The sequence below is a fragment of the Triticum dicoccoides genome, chromosome 1A (genome assembly GCF_002162155.2).
Source record: "Triticum dicoccoides isolate Atlit2015 ecotype Zavitan chromosome 1A, WEW_v2.0, whole genome shotgun sequence".
In the NCBI taxonomy this organism is placed as follows: domain Eukaryota; kingdom Viridiplantae; phylum Streptophyta; class Magnoliopsida; order Poales; family Poaceae; genus Triticum; species Triticum dicoccoides.
The window spans coordinates 350,594,248-350,616,981 of NC_041380.1; the positions used below are offsets into that span (position 1 = coordinate 350,594,248).

At 43.3% G+C, this 22,734-nt stretch overlaps 1 protein-coding gene across 1 annotated transcript; it reads left to right on the top strand.

Moving 5' to 3' along the window:
- The first annotated feature begins 4,142 nt into the window (after nucleotides 1–4,142).
- LOC119288939 (cytochrome P450 704C1-like) lies at nucleotides 4,143–10,310 on the top strand. The gene is made up of 6 exons (XM_037568430.1): nucleotides 4,143–4,629; nucleotides 8,160–8,375; nucleotides 8,475–8,768; nucleotides 8,872–9,207; nucleotides 9,330–9,533; nucleotides 9,863–10,310. The coding sequence occupies exons 1-6, from the start codon at nucleotides 4,318–4,320 to the stop codon at nucleotides 10,040–10,042; spliced, it is 1,542 nt and encodes a 513-aa protein (XP_037424327.1). The 5' UTR covers nucleotides 4,143–4,317; the 3' UTR covers nucleotides 10,043–10,310.
- The last annotated feature ends 12,424 nt before the right edge of the window (nucleotides 10,311–22,734 follow it).

Here is a 22,734-nt window from a genome sequence, read left to right on the forward strand (position 1 = left end):
AGTCCTGATAACTTTGATACGGGGGTGGGGGTGGGGGTGGGGGTGGGGGGGAGTTGACGAAACACCCCCTCGGTAACTTTTTGTGTGAATAGTATGGTAACTCACACATCGCACACCTGATGACTTATGTACCCCAGTCTTGACAGCTTTGGCATGAGGAGGGTGGGAGGGGGGCGGTAACATTTGTGTGAATAGCATGGTAACCCACATGTTTGCAGAACTGATAACTTATTTACCCCGGTCCTGATAACTTTAGCGAGGGGGTTGATTAAATATACCCACAGTAACTTTCATGTTAATAACACGGTAACTCACGCCTCGCAGACCTGATAACTTGTATACCCCTGGTCCTGATAACTTTGGGGACCGGGGTGGGGGGGAGGGACATCATGAAATATACCCTCGGTAACTTTCATAGATGAAGTGGAATTTTTCCAGAAAAATAGCTTTCGTTTTTTCTTATGACAGTAGTAACAAAGAGTTTAAAACAATTTCGTTGTTGAACTAATGAACAACAAACTAGGTTGGCGTGATGGTTGTTGGGCTTTGTACTTGGGCCTATCCTTTCCACCTCGACGCAGGTTCGAATCCTGTGTAGGTAATTTTTTCGCGTTTTTAATTATGGTGCAATAAATCGATCGGGAGAAGCACGGGAATAGCGGTGGAGCGTTGTTTCCCCCATCGAGGGGATCGTGCGGATCTGTCGCTAACGACTAGTCGACTGGTCGTTAGCACAGTCCTTAACCGTATAACGCGCACACCACTTGATCTAATGGCCGACCCATCTAAGTTTCATGCGAGAGAAAGCTCGTCCCGGTTTTGGGAAACTTCTGGAAGCTTCCCATCCAATTTTGGGAAGCTTCCGCCTGATTATTTTTTGGGTTTTCGGAATTGGGTTTTGTTCAACATTTTTGTGGTTTTTAATTTTATTTTTCTTCTTTTTTATTTTTTAGAATGCACAAACTTTTTGAATTTTGGTGATTTTTTTCCTCAAATTTTGTATTTTTTTCCAAACTTGCGAGTCTTTTTCAAAGTTTATGAAAGTTTTTGTATTCTTGGACCTTTTCTCTAATTTTGTGAACGTTTTCAAATATGTGTGTTTTAGTATTCGCAAAAAGGTAAAATTTCGAACCTTTTTTGAGTTCGTGATATTTTTCAAAGTTAATGATTTTTTGTATTCACGAATTCTGTCAAATTCCTGAACTTTTTTTGTCTTCCCAATTTTTTAAATTCTTGAACTTTCTCTTATTTACGAACTTTTTTCAAAATTGTTAACTTTTTTTGTATGGTTAAAGAAATGCGAGCAAACCGGCAGTGGATCACTCGACGCGAACCAAGCGCTCCTGCTAATGGGCCAGCACAAGAGACGGCGCTGACGAGCGCCTGTGCAGCAACCAGCGCTCGAAGCGCGGATATAGCTCTCGGTTTTTTCCCCTAAAAAAAAGCTCTCGATTGTTTATGTACGTGAAATCAAAACGTGGATGAGTCACCTGGCTGAGACATCGCCAAGTCTCAGTCGGCTAAGCCTTAAGCCACCCCCTTCAGATTTTACGAGGTGTAGAAAATGTATTTTCAACGAAACAACAAATAGAAGGTTTCCTATAGCCCGGCCACCAAATGCACCCTTCAGTACAACCAACAGTCGCCGCCCTAATCAACGCGTGATCCTACACTGTGGTACATAAACAGATGTGCTACTACTAGATGATGATGACCATCCCTTGATCATATTTCAAGGCTATAAATAGTCGCTGCGATAACACGCACATCCCTTGATATAATGGGCCGGCCCAGCTAAGTTTCCTGCAAGAGGAATGCACATCCCTTGATCTAATGGGCCGGCCCATTTAAGTTTCCAGCGAGAGGAAGCCCCCCTCAAAAGCAACTAGTTAACGAGCGCTCCTTCAGAAACCTCGCAACAATTAGCGTCACTTGGCGCGCTCTCAGCCATTCGTCACGTGTCGCGTTCTGGACACTCCCTTCAGATTTTATTTATTTTATTTTTTCGCACGCGTTTTTGGTTTTTTAAACGGGTTTTTTTGACATTTTGGTTTTCCCCCGGTCTTCCTTAGCTTTTTAATAAAAAAATTATGAAAAAAAAATTGCGCAAAGAAACGCGTTTTCTTTTTTTTCGCGAAAAATCACGGTTTTTCTTCTACGAGAGGCACGGTTGTGCTTTAGCGAGAGTCGCGGTCGTGCCTTTCTGAAACGAAAAAAAATATATTTTCTGTTTTTTTTCTTTCGCGAGTCATGATTTTACTTTCACGAGAGGCACGGTTATGCTTTCATGAGAGTCACGGCCGTGCCTCTCGAAAAGGGAAAAACAAAACGCGTTTTCTGTTTTTTTTCTTTCGCGGGAGTCATGGTTTTGCTTCCGCGAGAGGTACGGTTGTGCTTTCACGAGAGTCACGGCTGTGCCTCTCAAAAAAGGAAAAAAACGCATTTTCTGTTTTTTTTCTTCCGCGAGAGTCACGGTTTTGCTTTCACTAGAGGCATGCTTGTGCTTTCGCGAGAGTCACGGGCGTGTCTCTTTCGAAAAGGGAAAAAAACGCGTTTTTTGTTTTTTGTTTTCCTTTCACGAGAATCACGGTTTTGCTTTCACAAGAGGCACGGTTGTGATTTCGCGAGAGGCACGGGCGTGTCTCTTTTGGAAAGGAAAAAAACCGTGCTCCCGGATTCCATTTTTTCGCCCGTTTTTTTCGTGTAAAAAAGTTCGTCAAAACCTATCAACATGAGATCCAGTTTTGAAAATCTCGACGTGAGGAATCCAACGGTGGTAACGGTTTGAGATTTGGACGCATGGTTTAAGAGATAAAATATTTTGAATAAATGAACGAAAAAAGGTAAAACTCTCATGTTACGATAAGTGGTGCGCTGCATGTGCGCCACTTGTCGTGACCTGGGAAGGTGGAGTGTTCTTTGCAACGAGTACTCCTTAATTAGTGATTTCAGCTCCTCCCTGTTTTGGGAAACCTCTGGAAGTTTCCGGCTCGTTCTTTTTTGAGTTTTTTTGGACATTTGTTTGATTTTTTATTTTATTTTTCATCTTTTTATTTTTAAGAATGCACAAAGTTCTAAAAAGCTGGTGGGTTTTTTTCTCAAATTTTGCATTTTTTTGTCAAACTTGCGTGTCTTTTTCAAACTTTATGGACTTTTTCATATTCACAATCCTTTTTTCCATTTTATGAACCTTTTAAAATATGTGTGTTTTCATGTTTGCAATCTTTTTCTAAATCCCCAAACTTTTTTTGAGTTCGTGATATTTGTCAAATTCATAAAACTTTTCAAATTTAATGATTTTTTGTATTACCGAACTTCTGTCAAATTCCTGAACTTCTTTTTTGTTCCTGAATTTTTTAATTCGTGAACTTTTTATTTATGAACTTTTTTTCTAATTCATTAACTTCTTTTGTTTAGGAATACGAGCAAACCAGCTGTGGAGCAACCGAGCGGAGCAAGCGCTCCTGCTAATGGGCATGCGCAAGAGTCGGCACTCACTAGCGCCACGCTCGAAGCGCGGATATAGCTCTTGATTTTTGGTGCACGTGAAATCAAGACGTGGACGAGTCACCCGGCTAAGACATAGCAAAGTTTCAGTCGATTAAGAGCATGTACAATGGTGGTGGTATATGGTTACATATGCCCCATGATAAAAAGTAATTTAAGGTATTTATATTTTTTTCCCAATGCGAGCTATTACTAGTGGGCCTCATTAAAAAATAGAAAATAAAGACTCTAGTACATATACATCTCTACTTTTTACTCTAACCTTTTCAGATTTTGTCATCAGACCATACTTTTTCTCTTCAAGCACCCATCTCCTGGAGAGGATCCTGCTTTCCTATCCAAACATACTTTACGTTATATTCGATCCTACATGATATGCGAGGCATCACCTTAAGGCTATACATTGTACATGCCTTAAGCCTTAGCCACTCCCTTTCAGATTTTATGAGGTGTAGAACATGTATTTTCGATGAACGATAAATAGAAGGTTCCCTACTGCCTGGCCACCAAATGCACCCTTCAGTACAACCAACAGTCGCGGCCCTAATCAATGCATGGCCCTACGCTATGGTACACGCCCCTAAACAGATGTGCTCTAGTAGATGATGATGGTCATTTTTGGCCAGCGTCTAGAACGTCCGCTCTCGCAGCACTGCTGCAGAGTGCAGATCGATCCAATGGCGGTCCAGCCGGCCGGCTGACGTCTAGCGCGAGCATAGTTTATTCATCCTAGAGACAGCTATCCAGATATCCACATACCCACAGCTAGTTAAAGCCTCGGCCGGCCGATTCACAGCACATACGGTAGCTATGGCGACGGCAATAACAGAGTGCACTCCGTCCTTCTTGGCCGCTGCCGGCCTCGCCGTGCTGGCGATCTGCTCGTACCTTGCCGTCGTCCTCCGCCGCGGCGGCGTCGCCGGAGCGAAGCGGTACCCGCCGGCGGTCGGCACGGTGTTCCACCAGGTATACCACCTCCGGCGGCTGCACGACTACTACACGGACCTGTTCCGCGAGCACATGACGTTCAGGCTGCTCTCACCGGGACGGGGGCAGATTTACACGTCCGACCCGGCGGTGGTCGAGCACATCCTCAAGACTAACTTCTCCAACTACGGCAAGGTGCACAAATACAGTATCCTCAGGACTTTGTTTTTTTCGAGGGAATCCTCAGGACTAACTTAGGAGTACAAGTACAGTAAAATGAGTAAAATGGCAGTTAATTAAGGACCCCTTAATTCAGCTATATATGCGTGCTCATATGTGTTAACTAATCTGGACATAGAGAGCAACTTCAGCATGCATATGAGATTATGAGTTAAATCATTCAGACTGGCCTGTTAGATGAAGGGTGTGGCTAGATCTTAGTCGACCGAGACTTAACCAAGTCTTAGTCAAGTGACACAATATATAAAAAAGAAGATTTTTTTTAAATTGCACGGATCTCTACGTAAAATCTCATGAATATAATATCGTCTGAGATTTCGTTAAGTCTTAGTCGACTGAGATTTCGTTAAGTCTCTGTCGACTGAGATTTAGCAATCCCGTTAGATGAAAATCCTGCTCTCCGCTTTGGCCTCAATCTTATTACCTCCCTCCTGCTATCGTTGGCCTAGTTTCGGCTTAATTCAGTTTGGTATAAAAAAAACTCTTGGAGAATAGTGTTGCTTTTATTTTAAAACCCCTGGAGAGCCCGACGTGTGGGATTTCCTAGGGGTGGCCGTCTGATGGGGTGTGTGCTCATCATCTTGACTTGCCTCCCTAACGTGGGAGCTGTGGTTTCAGCTTTCATCGTTGAGGGAAGCGCATTGTGGAAGAAGCTTGCCTGCTGCTTGCTTGCTGGTAGGTGTGCGTGGGTGATCTAGTGGTAATGTAAGACGTTGTGGTTTCTGTCAATGGAAGTCAGACATGAAACTCTCTTTAAAAAAAAGCTAATAAAGAACTAAAACCATGACACTATTATGGATCGGAGGGAGTAGTAGATTGTTATCCTTGTTAGAGATCTTGGACTTGGATTCGTTAATTGTAAAACAGTATCAGTTCCCCATTTTATCGTGCAATTGGATGTGCTAACAACACATGTGCAAGAATTTTGACGCAAAACTAACTAATCTACCTGTTCCATAATGTAAGATTATTTTGCGAGCTACTTTAGCTTATAAAAACATTTTATATTATGGGACGGAGGGAGTAAAAGAGTTGGCCTCAGCAAGTGATAGTGATGTTATTGGCTGACATGTGTATGATGCTTTGGACAAATACACAGGGCGTACGAGTTAGACACCCTTTACCAATATACTCCTTATGTTCACTTCTATAAGACGTTTTAGATTGTACAAATAGTACCCAAAATAATTCATGGTCAGTTGCCTAAAATGTCTTATAAAAAAGAATGGAGGGAGTACTAGCTAGTACCAATATACCCAAGAGTCAATTATACCGGTGGTGCCTAAACTTGGCGCAAACGGTCATTTTGGTGCTAGAATTAGTGACATACATTGAACTAGCGCAAAAACCTGGCTCGGACGTGCAAGTACAGTGCAAATCACGTTTGGATACGAAGCGATGCTGACTTGGCATGGGGCCCACTGTCACTGATTGGAAGGCTGAGAGGAGGGCGTATGGCCTGTTTTTCTTTTGCAAAAAACAACTTGAATTGGCATTTTATTTTTTCGACTCTATGAGAGATGGGTCCCGTATGTCAGTGCAGTGTGAAAATTAACGATAAATAAAGCTCCCGTGTCTCGAACCCTTGACTCTGCCTTGCACACAGAAGGATGTAGGGACTACACCTTCTAGTATTCACGTCACAAAATGGATAACTAATGTGGCAGAACAGAGACGCTCGTGGAGCTGAAATGGACTGTGATCAATGCCGCCCGTTTGCACCTGTTCTTTTCTAGAAATTTGTAAAAGGTATGTAACTTCTAATCTCAATAATGAAAATAATATTTAATTATTTGCGTGGTACAAATATTATACATACAAACTTAATAACTTACGTTTCATAATTGTTCACGTGTTGTTTTAAAAATATTCATATATTTAAAATAAGATTTATGAATTACAAAAATGTTTGGCTAATTAATAACAATACAAATATTTTTAACATTACAATTCCGAAATATTATTTAAAGTATAAAAACAATTCTATAATTATACACACATGTTTATATTTCAATGTTTGTATAAATAAATATTCATAATTTAAAATTTAAAATTTCATATGAATATTCATTAGTGGCTAATATTTCAATTATATTTTTCTGAATATAAATCAGGAGTGAAAATTATATCGCACAAATGTTTGTATTCATCATTTTGTATCATTTAAATATAAGCTACAAGTGTATAATTTTTTTGTATCCATTGAATAAACATTTAAATCTCCGTATTTACCAAACATTTTTATATAATACTCCCTCTGTAAAGAAATATGAGAGCGTTTGGATATTTCTTTACGAAAGGAGTACATGGGTGTATATTCATATAGTTTTATTTACTAATCATTGTTTGTATATAATATTTATAACACACGAATATTTGAACATTGTTTTTATTACTTACGTTTTACATATGTATTAAAAACTAGTGCGTGCTAAATGGGCCGCGCTATTTGCAGCTCATATAAGTCCCACATGCGTTCTCCTGATGGTTGCTAAAAAAAATATGCATCCTCCTTACATTAAAAACTACTATTATCAGAATCTGTCATTTCAACGTAAATGATGGACTGGCTTGGATGGTTAGCTATCCAGCAGTTGGTCTTGGGTTCAAGACCTGTGGGCGTTTGTTTCATTTTTATTTTCACGTACTGAGAGGTGGGCCCCATGTGTCATAGAGTCAAAATAAAATGACATCTGCTGCATGTTGATAAGGGTTTTTTGTGAGAAATAAAAAAAGTTGAGGGGTTTTTGCAAAAAAGAAACAGGCCCCACGCCACGCTGGCGCGCCAAGTCAGCGTCAATTTCGTATTCAAATGTGATTAGCACAGCATTGCATATCCATACCAAGTTTTTACACCAGTTTAATGTATGCCATAAGTTCTAGGGTATGTTTGGTTTAAGCCCCAGCTTGCCACACCAAAATTTTGGTATGACCAATGCCAAAGCATGACCAAAAATTTGATAAGCTATTCTTGTTTGGATTGTAGCCATCGGATGGTCGATGGTCGTCCACAAATGCATGTGCATGCTAATCATGAGAAGGCTCACTAAGTAACTACCAGCCAAAGAATCTGCAGCCTAGTTGCATGCATTATACTAATAAAAAAAGGTAAAACTGGCTGGGGCCCACCAAAACAGAGAGGGCAAAAGGTGACGCCAATTTTTTGGCGGAGCTTCTCCACGCCCTTGGCTCGTCAACTCGTTGGCCAAAATTATACACGCGATTAGCGGCTGTCGTTGGCGCGCCGATTTTTTGGCAGCAGTCCAAACTAGCACCAAATTTTGCGGGCAAGCCAAAATTTTGGTATAATATGGTTTGGTTGTCATTCAAATACATCCCTAACACCAAAATGACTGTTTGTGTCAAGTATAAGCACCATCAGTGTAATTGATTCTATACCCAAAACTAATAAAACAGATGCCCTCACCAAGTCAGCGTGATGTTATTCGCTGACATGCGTACGATGTTTCTGAACAAACACATAGGGCGAGTCTAACTACGAGAACACGAGCGACCTCTTCGGCGACGGCATCTTCGCGGTGGACGGCGACAAGTGGAAGCAGCAGAGGAAGATCGCCAGCTACGACTTCTCGACGAGGGCCCTCCGGGACTTCAGCGGCGGCGTCTTCAACAAGAACGCCGCCAAGCTCGCGCACATCGTCTCCGACAACGCGGCGGCGAAGCAGCCCATGGACTTCCAGGCACCGATCTGATCAATCTGGCAAACCATCATTTCCTATCGATCATAGGGGGGTTCTGACAAGGCTGTCCTGCATGTGCATGTCTCTTGGATCGATCAGGCCTTGCTGATGAAAGCGACGATGGATTCCATCTTCACCATCGCCTTCGGCCTGGACCTCAACACGCTGTCCGGGGCGGCGGCGGACGAGGGGAGCCGCTTCGCCGCGGCGTTCGACGACGCCAGCGAGTTCATCCTGCTCCGCTTCGTCAACGCGTTCTGGAAGGTGGCGAGGTTCCTCAACGTCGGCGCGGAGGCGGCTCTTAGGCACAGGATCAAGGTCGTCGACGAGTTCGCGTACAAGCACATCCGCGCCAGGGCCGACGAGATGTCGGTCGGCAAGGCACACGACGCCGTAATCTAACCTGCTCTGACCTTATTCCATCGACTTAACACGCTTGCTGTGCTTGAAATTGAGCTCGAGTCCTGACTTGGTTACTTACTACTCGACTTGACAGGAGTCGAAGTGTGATTTGCTGTCGAGGTTCATTCAGGCGACCACCAGCGAGTCCGGGGAGGTGGATTACAAGTACCTGCGAGACATCATAATGAACATCGTCATAGCCGGCAAGGACACGACCGCCGGAGCGCTGGCCTGGTTCCTCTACATGATGTGCAAGCACCCGGAGGTGCAGGAGAAGATCAGCGAGGAGGCCAGGGAGGCTGCCGACGCCGGCGAGACCGCGTCCATCGACGACTTCTCGCAGAGCCTTACCGACGAGGCGCTGAACAAGATGCACTACCTGCATGCCGCCCTGACAGAGACACTCAGACTGTACCCTTCGGTCCCGTTGGTGAGTCCATCCATCCATAACAGCAAGCTCCAAACTTGTAATCATCGAAGGAAAAGTCGTTGCTTTGTGGGATTGCATGTAAAATTGTACTCCTACGTAATTTTTGTTGGGTGTTTCATCAGGATAACAAGGAGTGCTTTTCGGACGACGTTCTGCCCAACGGCTTCAGCGTCGGCAAGGGGGACATGGTGTTCTACGCCCCCTACGCCATGGGCCGGATGGAGCGCCTGTGGGGCGAGGACGCCCAAGCCTTCCGGCCCGAGCGGTGGCTCGACGAACACGGCGTGTTCCAGCCAGAAAGCCCTTTCAAGTTCACAGCTTTCCAGGTATAACCATGTCACATCCCTCAAAAAAAAAGGTAACCATGTCACACAAAAACACCATGACCTTCCAAGTGAAACGTGTTCTGAACTTGAAAGATAATACTGGCAGCTGAAACTTGTTCTGGACATACCTATCCTCAGAAATTCAATGGTCAGATTTTAATATACTGCTCCCTCCCCTGTCAGCAGTATAGGGTACTGTAAAAAACGGTCTATAACTTAGCTATATTTGTGAGGGTTATTTCTAAAACTTGTTCTGAACATAAGTTAGCTATATTTGTGAGGGTTATTTCTAACTCGGGACACCTGCTACTTGGTTGGTCTGCATGCAGGCTGGTCCGAGGATCTGCCTGGGAAAGGAGTTCGCGTACAGGCAGATGAAGGTCTTCGCGGCAGTGCTGCTCCGTTTCTTCGTGCTGGGTCTGCGCGACAAGGACGCCAGCGTGAACTACAGGACCATGATCACGCTCTACATCAAGCAGGGTCTCCATCTCACGGCTGTGGCGAGATGATTGTGCTTGGGCATATACACATACAGATACAGTAGCTGGCAGCTGGCTTGCCAATGCGAGTGACAGGCCCATGCGTCCTTCTGCAGAGACACCAAAGATACTATGCGACTTGTGTGTGGTCGCCACGCGCGAATAATAAGCTGAGTCCAGCGTCAGTATATAGTGTGGTCTGTGCAGAGTAGCATCTCTTGTGATTGTGATTGTGATTGTGATTTGTGAATCGGACCTCTCACCGGTACCAGAATGGATTGCTTTTTTTCTCCGCAAACTCTTTTTTCTTTCTCAGAAGAGTACGTTTCTGGGGGCCTTCGTGTTCATGACAAATGGACCGCGGGGACTTGCGCATGTTTTTCTTTTCTTTTTGGGATTTTTTAATCTATTCATCTACCAGCATTCCGGCGGCTGCGTGCGTCTTCACAACACGGCTGCGCATGGATTGATCATAGCGGACGATGACGACGTCTTTGATGTCTTTTTTCCTCCCGAGGGTATCATTTTGAAGCTGACTAGAGGGGCCAAGAGGTGGTGTGGTGTTGCATCTATTGCATCGTCCGGCGGGTCTCGGCGGCGTGACGCAGTGGAGTCTCAGCAGTTGACGCGTGTAAATGGACGCGCGCAGGGTGTTGGCGTAGTGGTGACGTCAGATGACAGTTGATTCCTCCTGAAGATGGTATAACAGAAGATGGTAGCGGCGGATTCTTTAGTGTGTGTGCATGCAGAGCACGCTAAGGGTCGGCTAGATCGGTTGGTACTCTCGGCTCGCCGTGGGGCGGCTTGGCGAGGCCACCGGGTTAGATGGTGTGTGTTCGTGCGAGGTCAGGGCACATCATCATGATTGTAGGTGTAGCGACATATGTCATCGAGGAGGTGTCTTTGAATTGATCCTTGTATTTATTTTGTCAAGCTATGTTGGATAATTTAACAAAGATGACACGTGTGCATCCTTGAACGCAAAGACCAGGTTTTAACCTCCTTTTCAAAGAAGAAAAGGTACAAAGAATACCAGAAGTAACATGGATTACATCCAGGTTTGTAGATCATCTAACGAAGACTACAATCACCAGAGCGAGCCGAAGGAGCGCCGCCGTCATTGCTTTTCCTTCATCGGAGTCGGACAAACCTTGTTATAGTAGATAATCGGGAAGTCGTCATGCTAAGGACCCTTAGGACCATCGCACTAGAACATCAACCTTCTCCAATGAAGAGAAGCGTAGATCGGAAGGATCCAACCCGTAAATTCAGGAACACAAACGAACGAAAGACCAGATCCAAGTGGATCCACCAAATACCAACACCGACCGTATCCCACGAGATCTGTCGGGAACACACCTTCACACGCCCTCCGACGCTGCTAGACGCACCACTGGGACCAGGGCTAGGTGAGGAGAAGCTTATCCCATCTTCAGGGAGCCGCCGCAGCCTCGCCTTCGGCCTTCCCGAGTAGGACACAAAGCCTAACCAAGCTAATAAAAGCACCTAAAAACAGTACCCACATGTCGGTAAGGGTAGGGATCCATCGTGTCTCCATGACCCTAGGGCGTTTCCAACTCATAGGGAAGTAGTATGGGGTATAAGCACAACGAGCATACACTCAGACATTTGCATAGTTTAGATATGCACAACCAACATCAAAGCACACACACAAATGATCGACCGACAAATAGGGAAGCCATAGAAAACGCAATGCCTAGACGGGGGGAGGGGGTAAAACGGTAAAAAGGAGTAGCATTGATCCTGGCTCGGCAGTTGCAACCACCAAAAATGATGCAAGTGCATATGGTCCAGACCTGATATCCACACAAGCTCAAAACCGTACACACACTAGGCAAATGGTCAATCACCTACAACTAAGTGGATCCACTAATCGTGCGGTGCTACTTGTGATAGACGTTGGGACTTTTTCTAAAGAGGAAGGGTGAAGTAGTATAGTAGTAGAAAGTATTTCCCTCGGTTAAGAACCAAGGTTTATCGAACCAATAGGAGATTCATGCAAACAAAGGTTGACAGTACCTGCACACACACAAACAAATACTTGCATCCAACGTAGGCAAGAGGGTTGTAAATCCCCTTGTACTCATTAATTGTAAGGATTACTTCTCATAGTGGTAGATATATAAATCGAAAAACAAAATAAAAATAAATAAATTGTAGCAAGGTTTTAGGGGTTTAGTAATATGAGGTGAATGGACAAGGGGGGGGGGCATAACTTTCACTAGAGGCATCTCTCTCAAGAACATAGCAAACGGTGGGTGCACAAATTACTGTTGGGCAATTGATAAAAAAGCGCATAGTTATGATGTTATTCATGGCATGATCAATACATATCCATCACATCCCTAACAAGTAGACCGTTAAACTTATTAACGCCTACTACTATTACTCCACTTCGAGAGTGCTTCTAAGCTTGCCTCTCTAGGTATTAAGTTCATAACAAACATAGTATTGCTTTAAGTATGATGACATAATATAGACAAAATAAGACCAAGCAATATGATCTAATCATGTCGTTTTATCCTTAATAGCAGCAATACAAATACGTGCCTCGCTACCCCTTCTATCATGAGGTTAGGACACGGCAAGATTGAACCTACCATAAAGCACCTCTCCCACTGAAGATAAATAAATCTAGTTGGTCAAACTAAACAGATAGATCGCAGAGAAATACAAAGCCATAACAATCACACATAATAAAGTTTAGAAATAACTCAATTACTTTCAATGAACAATATGATCATAAACCCACAGTTTATCATATCACAACAAACACACCACATGTGTATTATATATGTAGATCTCCGAAGATTACATCTTATTGAAGATCAGAGAGAGAGAGAGAGAGAACCATCTCGCTACTGCTATGGACCCATAGGTCTTGTGACACATCATCGGAGTGGCAACAAGGTTGACGTAGAGGCCCTTCATGTAACGCCCGGATAATCAAGCTACAGTAATCCCCTACTAATGATGCGATGTCACCACTGTTACTGTTGCTAAGTCTCACGTTGATTCAAATCAATTCAAATTTCAAATTTTAAAAATAAAGTCAACAATTAAAGTCGGGTCGGCTCGTAGAGTACCCGCGAGTGATTCACGAAGGTGGGGGCTGAAGGGCAGGTGGTTCCATCCAGGTACTGGTTGACTTGGGTTCCCGACGCCCCCTGAGTGATACCTTGTGGCGGAGCGACAGGGCAGATTGAGATCACCTAGGAGAGAGGTAGGGATGTGACATGTTGATCTTCCAAGGCCGGGTATGACCCAGGAAAGTGTGCTCGGCCAGAGTGATTGAGCATGTTGGGAAATGTGGTGCACCCCTCCAGGTAAGTTGATCTATTCGAATAGCCATTTCCACGGTAACAGGATGCTTGGAGTTGTATTCCGACCTCTGACAACTAGAATCAGATACTTAATAAAACACACCCAGATAAGTTCCAGAGACAACTCGGTGATCTCTCTCTCATAGGGTGGCAAGGAGAGGATCGTCGGGTTTGTTTATGCTATACGATGATACTTGATACTTACCAACTACTCTCTTCTATATGCTTCAAGATGGAGGCTGCCAGAAGCGTAGTCTTCGATAGGACTAGCTTCTCGCCCTCTTATTCTAGCATTCTGCATTTTAGTCCACAGATACTACCCCTTTCATTTGATACCGATGCATATGTAGCATAGATCTGATGTCATTCTTGCGAGTACTTTGGATGAGTACTCACGGTTGCTTTGCTACCTCTTTTCCATCTATACCCGGTTGCCGTGATCAGATGGTGGATCCGAGGAGCCAGACGCCACCGACGACGACTACCACTACACCGACGGAGCCTACTACTACGTGCACACCGCAAACGACCATGAGTAGTTTAGGAGGATCCCAGGCAGGAGGTCTGCGCCTCTTCGATTTGTATCCATGTTTGTGAAGGAAATATGCCCTAGAGGCAATAATAAAGTTGTTATTTATATTTCCTTATATCATGATAAATGTTTATTATTCATGCTAGAATTGTATTAACCGAAAACTTAGTACACGTGTGAATACATAGAGAAAACAGAATGTCCCTAGTATGGCTCTACTTGACTAGCTCGTTAATCAAAGATGTTAAGTTTCCTGCCATAGACACGCGTTGTCCTTTGATGAATGGGATCACATCATTAGGAGAATGATGTGATGGACAAGACCCATCCGTTAGCTTAGCATTATGATATTTAGTTTTATTGCTATTGCTTTCTTCATGACTTACACATATTCCTCTGACTATGAGATTGTGCAACTCCCGAATACCGGAGGAACATTTTGTGTGCTTGAAACGTCATAACGTAATTGGGTGATTATAAAGATGCTCTAAAGGTGTCTCTGATGGTGTTTGGTGAGTTGGCATAGATCGAGATTAGGATTTGTCACTCCGCGTATCAGAGAGGTATCTCTGGACCCTCTCGGTAATGCACATCACTATAAGCCTTGCAAGCAATGTGACTAATGAGTTAGTTATGGGATGGTGCATTACGTAATGAGTAAAGAGACTTACTAGTAACGAGATTGAACTAGGTATGATGATACCGACGATCGAATCTCGGTAAGTAGCATACCGATGACAAAGGGAATAACGTATGTTGTTATGCGGTTTGACCGATAAAGATCTTCGTAGAATATGTAGGAGCCAAGATGAGCATCTAGGTTCCTCTATTGGTTATTGACCGGAGATGTGTCTCGGTCATGTCTAGATAGTTCTTGAACCCGTAGGGTCCGCACGCTTAATGTTCAATGACGATTTGTATTATGAGTTATGTGATTTGATGATCGAAGTTTGTTTGGAGTCCCGGATGAGATCACGGACATGACGAGGAGTCCCGAAATGGTTGAGAGGTAAAGATTCATATATTCAAAGGTAGTATTCGGACATCAGAATGGTTCTGAGTGATTTAGGCATTTTTCCGGAGTATCGAGGGGTTACCGGAACCCCCCGGGGGAATATTGGGCCTACATGGGCCATAGGGGAGAGGGGAGGCAGCCCACAAGGGGTGGCCGCGCCCCCTCCCTATAGGGAGTCCGAATTGGACTAGGGAGGGGGCGTGCCCCCCATTTCCTTCTCCTCTTTCTCTCCCTTCCCTCTCTCTCTCCCCTCTTGGAAAAGGAAGGGGAGTCCAACTAGGATTGGGAATCCTAGTTGGACTCCCCCTATGGTGCGCCCCTCCTTGGCCGGCCGGCGGCCTCCTCCCCTCCTCCTTTATATACGGGGGAGGAGGCACCCCAAAGTAACAACAAGTCTTCTCTTAGCCGTGTGCGGTGCCCCCTGCACAGTTTAACACCTCGGTCATATCGTTGTAGTGCTTATGCGAAGCCCTGCGCCAGTAACTTCATCATCACCGTCGCCACGCTGTCGTGTTGACGAAACTCTCCCTCATCCTCAGCTGGATCAAGAGCTCGAGGGATGTCATCATGCTGAACGTGTGCTGAACACGAAGGTGTCGTACGTTCGGTACTTGGATCGGTTGGATCGTGAAGACGTTCGACTACATCAACCGCGTTACTAAACGGTTCCGCTTTCGGTCTACAAGGGTACGTGGACACACTCTCCCGTCTTGTAGCTATGCATCTCCTAGATAGATCTTGCGTGATCTTAGGAAAAATTGTGAAATACTGCGTTCCCCAACAGTTTGTGCTAGCCATCTTATGGCACCTTGTTTAACTTTATGTATGTACTCAGATATTGTTACTTCCGCTGACTCGTTTGTGGTCAATCTTTTGTATTCAAGCCCTCGAGGCCCCTGGCTTCTGATATGAAGCTTGTATGACTAAATTTGTGTTTAGAGTTGTGTTGTGATATCTTCCCGTGAGTTCCTAATCTTGATCGTACACGTTTGCGTGTATGATTAGTGTACGACTGAATCGGGGGCGTCACACTCCATGATCGATTCCCCTCTGGCAAAGTACCGAAAAGACCTCAAAATGAAGCATAAAGTGGATAGAAACATAATGAGCACACACCCAACCTCTGCATATTTAGGATGCACACAATCAATACTCCCTCTCTGTCACACACACATACACACGCACAAGCACATCCTCAAAGAGCAAACTCATAAGACCGAAACTATGCCTAAGAGAGGAAAAAGAAAAAACCCAAAGGGTTCAAAACAATGGTCAGCAAATTACAACAATGATGGTATCCACACCAACCATCTCTTGACACCACAAGGACGACAATGTTTTTAAACAACAATGCCTTCAGGAATGGAACGACGCTCAAGCGTAGTTGTTGCCGGATCCAAACAACAGAGGCCATTTGTATGTTTTAACTCTAAAGAACAAGTCCGAGCATATGTGAGCAATGTCTTTGACAAGGTAACGATGCGAACACATCACCGTTGCCAGGTATAATCCACTCAGGTCAGACCTAGGGTTTTCACTCGGAGTTCGAGACCAGGTACTCAAGAAGCACCACCAAATCAGAGTCAATCTTGCATTGTCATTACCACTTTTCGGCGATCCAAACAATTAAATGTGTTGGGTTATAAATCCCACTGTTGGCTGCGCAACCATACTCTCTGCGTCAAGATGCCGCCAATAGATTGCATCACCCCATGCGAACGATATTTACCCAGGTTCAGGCACTCTCGAAGAGATAAAACCCTACGTCCTGCTCTAATTATAATGATTGTGGATGGGGTACAAAGTACAACATGATCTACCTCAAGATTGTATGAATGAGTTCTAAGCTCTAGACCTTGAAAATGTGTCCTATACAGACTAAACCCCTCAGCTTATGTAGGCACTGTGGGTATTTAGGGTTTACACATGGTCGGTTACAATCTAGCGGCAATCATGCCGATCATTCAAATACACCTTGAAGTGTACGCTAAGTCTTTGGAGAATTCCATCTTGATCACCCTGAGGGCCAGGGCATGTGGGCCCATTCTTTAGTTACTGGTAGGTCCTCGGCCCGGCCCATGAATGGCGGACCGCACCTGTAAGTGCATCTAGTGCCAACCTAGTTGGTTTTGGAGTATTGACGACAAACTTGGTTGAGGGACTAATGTGTTTGTGAGAATTGCAGGATAACACAGGTAGTAGTCCCATATTGATTCAGTTTACCTACCAGAGATGACCCTTAAAAATGTGTGAAGACAATGGTGGTCTGTGAAGATATTCACAATGAAGATTATGACTCAACAAGACATTCACATGAAGACTATGGAGTGCGAAGACATAGTTGTTTCGTAGTTCCTTTTCTTCTTTGTTGAGTCGTAGGAACCACCGTACTGTTAAGTGGGGTCCAAGTGAACAAAGTCAGAGTGACTGAAGTGATGCTCAACCAAATCCTATGTCTTCGAGCAAACACAATGAGAGCAAATCTTATCCAGAGCTGGATGAGTTAGCTTTACTTGTAGCCCAAGTCAAGCTGCCGCGTGTGTTTGAAATCTGACTGTTGGACACGTGTCAGTTCCTTAGTGACCTAGGGTCATTTCAGACAAATCAGGTCGGGTTGCCTCCTGGCTATAAATAGCCCACCCTCTACACCATAAATTGGTGGCTGCTCAGAGTTAGTGCACAGCTTTGGTCGTTTGAGAGCAACCCACCTCCGAAGCATTTGAGAGAGAAATCCTTGCGAGGACAAAGCCCTAAACACCTAGAGCCAAAGAGTGTTAGGAATCACTGAAGTCTTTCTGTCTGCGTGATCTAAAGACTTGTTACACTTGAGGACTTTGAATCCTCCACCCGGTTAGGCATCGCGTTCTGAGCATCCAAGAGTCATTGTGGATTGCAGGTGAACGAAGTCTGTGAAGGTTTGAAAGTCTACCTTGAAGACTTACCAGAGTGATTGGGCGAGGACTGTGTGTCCTTATCTCAAGGGGAATAAGGTGAAGACGCGGTCTTCTAAGTTAAATCTCAACCTTAACCAGACGTACAATTGTCACAGCAACTAGAACTGGTCTACCAAATCCTTGTCTTCACCAAGCAACTGGTTCTATCCTTCACTTCCCTTTACTTTACACTTTGTCTTCGTGAAGCCATTGCTTGCCTGTATGATTTGATTGACTTCACTGAGTGAAGACTGTTTACTATTTGGCTTCATACTATCTTCCATCCTGATCCATACTACCTAGCTGCTGATAGTCTTCAAACTTCCACTTCATTGCTTACTTTACTATGGCATGTCTAGTGTAGTCTACCTTCCGCTGCATACCAATAGGTTCATTTCTACTGTTTGTCTTCAAAGCCCCTGTGTTTTGAAGACTTTCATAAAAAAATGCCTATTCACCCCCCTCTAGTTGATAACTAGCACTTTCAATTGGTATCAGGGCAAGGTGCTCCCTTGTTCTGTGTGATTCGGTTTAACCACCTGGAGTTTTAGCTATGTCAACTGCAGGGATAATCAAGGTCTTCGCTGCGTGCCTTGTCTTCGATGGCACTAATTGCCCCTACTGGAAGAATAAGATGCACATGCATCTTGAAGCCATTAACGTCGACCTCTGATATGTCATCAAGAACGGCGTTCCCAAGGTCGATGAAGGTGTCACCGCTGCTGATGTCAAGAGGTTCATTCAACTGGACTCGACCGCCAAGAACATCATCTGTGGTCACCTGACCAAAGGACAGTACGGTGCTACCTCTTGAGCACTGCGTTGGTTTTCCCTTGAAGAGGAAAGGGTGATGCATTAAAGTAGTGTAAGTATTTCCCTCAGCTTTTGAGAACCAAGGTATCAATCCAGTAGGAGATCACGCTCGAGTCCCACGCACCTACACAAACAAATAAGAACCTCGCAACCAACACGATAAAGGGGTTGTCAATCCCTTCATGGTCACTAATGAGAGTGAGATCTGATAGATATAATAAGAAAATATTTTTGGTATTTTTATGATAAAGATAAATAAAGATGCAAAGTAAAATAAACTGCAATAGAAATAACTAAGTGTTGGAAGATTAATATGATGGAAGATAGACCCGGGGGCCATAGGTTTCACTAGTGGCTTCTCTCAAGAGCATAAGTATTATGGTGGGTAAACGAATTACTGTCGAGCAATTGATAGAATTGAGCATAGTTATGAGAATACCTAGGTATGATCATGTATATAGGCATCACGTCCGCGACAAGTAGACCGAAACGATTCTGCATCTACTACTATTACTCCACACATCGACTGCTATCCAGCATGCATCTATAGTATTAAGTTCATAAGAATAGAGTAATGCTTTAAGTAAGATGACATGATGTAGAGGGATAAACTCATGCAGTATGATATAAACCCAATCTTTTTATCCTCGATGGCAACAATACAATACATGCCATTTCCCTTTCTCTCACTGGGATCGAGCACCGCAAGGTTGAACCCAAAGCTAAACACTTCTCCCATTGCAAGAAAGATCAATCTAGTAGGCCAAACCAAACTGATAATTCAAAGAGACTTGCAAAGATAAACCAATCATACATAAAAGAATTCAGAGAAGATTCAAATATTGTTCATAGATAAACTTGATCATAAACCCACAATTCATCGGATCTCGACAAACACACCGCAAAAGAAGATTACATGAATGGATCTCCAAGAAGATCGAGGAGAACTTTGTATTGAGATCCAAAGAGAGAGAAGAAGCCATCTAGCTAATAACTATGGACCCGAAGGTCTGAAGTAAACTACTCACACATCACCGGAGAGGCCATGGAGTTGATGTAGAGGCCCTCCGTGTTAACGCCCCCTTCGGCAGAGCTCCGGAAAAGGCCCCAAGATGGGATCTCTCGGGCATAGAAGGTTGTGGCGATGGAATTAGGTTTTCATGGTGCTCCTGGATGTTTGGGGGTACGTGGATATATATAGTAGGAAGAAGTACGTCGGTGGATCAACGAGGGACCCACGAGGGTGGAGGGCACGCCCAGGGGGTAGGCGTGCCCCTCTGCCTCGTGCCCTCCTTGATCGTTTCTTGACGCCCACTCCAAGTCTCCTGGAGCACGTTTGTTGAGAAAATCACGTTCCCGAAGGTTTTATTCCGTTTGGACTCCGTCTGATATTCCTTTTCTGCGAAACCCTAAAATAGGCAAAAAAAACAGCAATTTGGGATGGGCCTCCGGTTAGTAGGTTAGTCCCAAAAATGATATAAAAGTGTAAAATAAAGCCCATTAACATTGAAATAGATAATATAATAGCATGGAGCAATCAAAAATTATAGATACATTGGAGACGTATCAAGCATCCCCAAGCTTAATTCCTGCTCGTCCTCGAGTAGGTAAATGATAAAAGAAGAATTTTTGATGTGGAATGCTTTCTAGCATATTTCTCAATGTAATTTTTCTTTATTGTGGCATGAATGTTCAGATCCGAAAGATTCAAGATAAAAGTTTAATATTGACATAGAAATAATAATACTTCAGGCATACTAACTAAGCAATCATGTCTTCTCAAAATAACATGGCCAAAGAAAGTTATCCCTACAAAATCATATAGTCTGGCTATGCTCTATCTTCACCACACAAAATATTTAAATCATGCACAACCCCGATGACAAGCCAAGCAATTGTTTCACACTTTTGATGTTCTCAAACTTTTTCAATCTTCACGCAATATATGAGCGTGAGCCAGGGATATAGCACTATATGTGGAATAGAATGGTGGTTGTGGAGAAGACAAAAAGGAGAAGATAGTCTCACATCAACTAGGCGTATCAACGGGCTATGGAGATGCCCATTAATAGATATCAATGTGAGTGAGTAGGGATTGCCATGCAACAGATGCACTAGAACTATAAGTATATGAAAGCTCAACAAAAGAAACTAAGTGGGTGTGCATCCAACTCGCTTTCTCATGAAGACCTAGGGCATTTTGAGGAAGCCCATCATTAGAATATACAAGCCAAGTTCTATAATGAAAAACTCCCACTAGTATATGAAAGTGATACCATAGGATACTCTCTATCATGAAGATCATGGTGCTACTTTGAAGCACAAGTGTGGAAAAAGGATAGTAGCATTGTCCCTTCTCTCTTTTTCTCTCATTTTTTTATTTGGGCCTTATTTTTTTGGCCTCTTTTTTTGTCCGGAGTCTCATCCCGACTTGTGGGGGAATCATAGTCTCCATCATCCTTTCCTCACTTGGGACAATGCTCTAATAATGATGATCATCACACTTTAATTTCTTACAACTCAAGAATTACAACTCAATACTTAGAACAAAATATGACTATGTGAATGCCTCCGGTGGTGTGCCGGGATGTGCAATGATGCATGAGTGACATGTATGAAGAATTATGAATGGTGGCTTTGCCACAAATACGATGTCAACTACATGATCATGCAAGCAATATGACAATGATGAAGCGTGTCATAATAACGAAACGGTGGAAAGTTGCATGGCAATATATCTCGGAATGGCTATGGAAATGCCATGATAGGTAGGTATGGTGGCTGTTTTGAGGAAGGTCTATGGTGGGTTTACGGTACCGGCGAAAGTTGCGCGATACTAGAGAGGCTAGCAATGGTGGAAGGATGAGAGTGCGTATAATCCATGGACTCAACATTAGTCATAAAAACTCACATACTTATTGCAAAAATCTATTAGTTACCGAAACAAAGTATTACGCGCATGCTTCTAGGGGGATAGATTGGTAGGAAAAGACCATCGCTCGTCCCCGACCGCGACTCATAAGGAAGACAATCAATAAATAAATCATGCTCCGACTTCATCACATAACGGTTCACCATACGTGAATGCTACGGGAATCACAAACTTCAACACAAGTATTCCTCAAATTCACAACTACTCAACTAGCATGACTCTAATATCACCATCTCCATATCTCAAAACAATTATCAAGTATCAAACTTCTCATAGTATTCAATGCACTTCTATGAAAGTTTTTATATTAAAGAAAATTTCCATGTTATTCTAAAGGACTCTCAAAATAATATAAGTGAAGCATGAGAGATAAATATTTCTATAAAATAAAACCACCGCCGTGCTCTAAAAGATATAAGTGAAGCACTAGAGCAAAAATTATGTAGCTCAAATGATATAAGTGAAGCACATAGAGTATTCTAATAAATTTAAAATCATGCGAGTCTCTCTCAAAAGGTGTGTACAGCAAGTATGATTGTGGTAAACTAAAAAGCAAAGACTCAAATCATACAAGACGCTCCAAGCAAAACACATATCATGTGGTGAATAAAAATATAGCTCCATGTAAAGTTACCGATAAACGAAGACGAAAGAGGGGATGCCTTCCGGGGCATCGCCAAGCTTAGGCTCTTTGGTGTCCTTGAATTTTACCTTGGGGTACCATGGTAATCCCTAATATTAGTCTCTTTCCACTCCTTGTTCCATAACCCATTAAATCTTTACCCAAAACTTGAAAACTTCACAACACAAAACTCAAAATAGAAAATCTCGTGAGCTCCGTTAACGAAAGAAAACAAAACACCACTTCAAGGTACTGTAATGAAATCATTCTTGATTTGTATTGGTGTTAAACATACTATATTCCAACTTCTCTATGGTTTATAAACTCTTTTACTAGCCATAGATTCATCAAAATAAGCAAACAAAACACGAAAAACAGAATCTGTCAAAAACAGAACAGTCTGTAGTAGTCTGTAGCTAACGCAACTTATGGAAACCCAAAAAATCTAAAATAAATTTCTGGACGTGAGGAATTTATCTATTAATCATATGCAAAAAGAATTAACTAAATATCACTTTTCAAATAAAAATG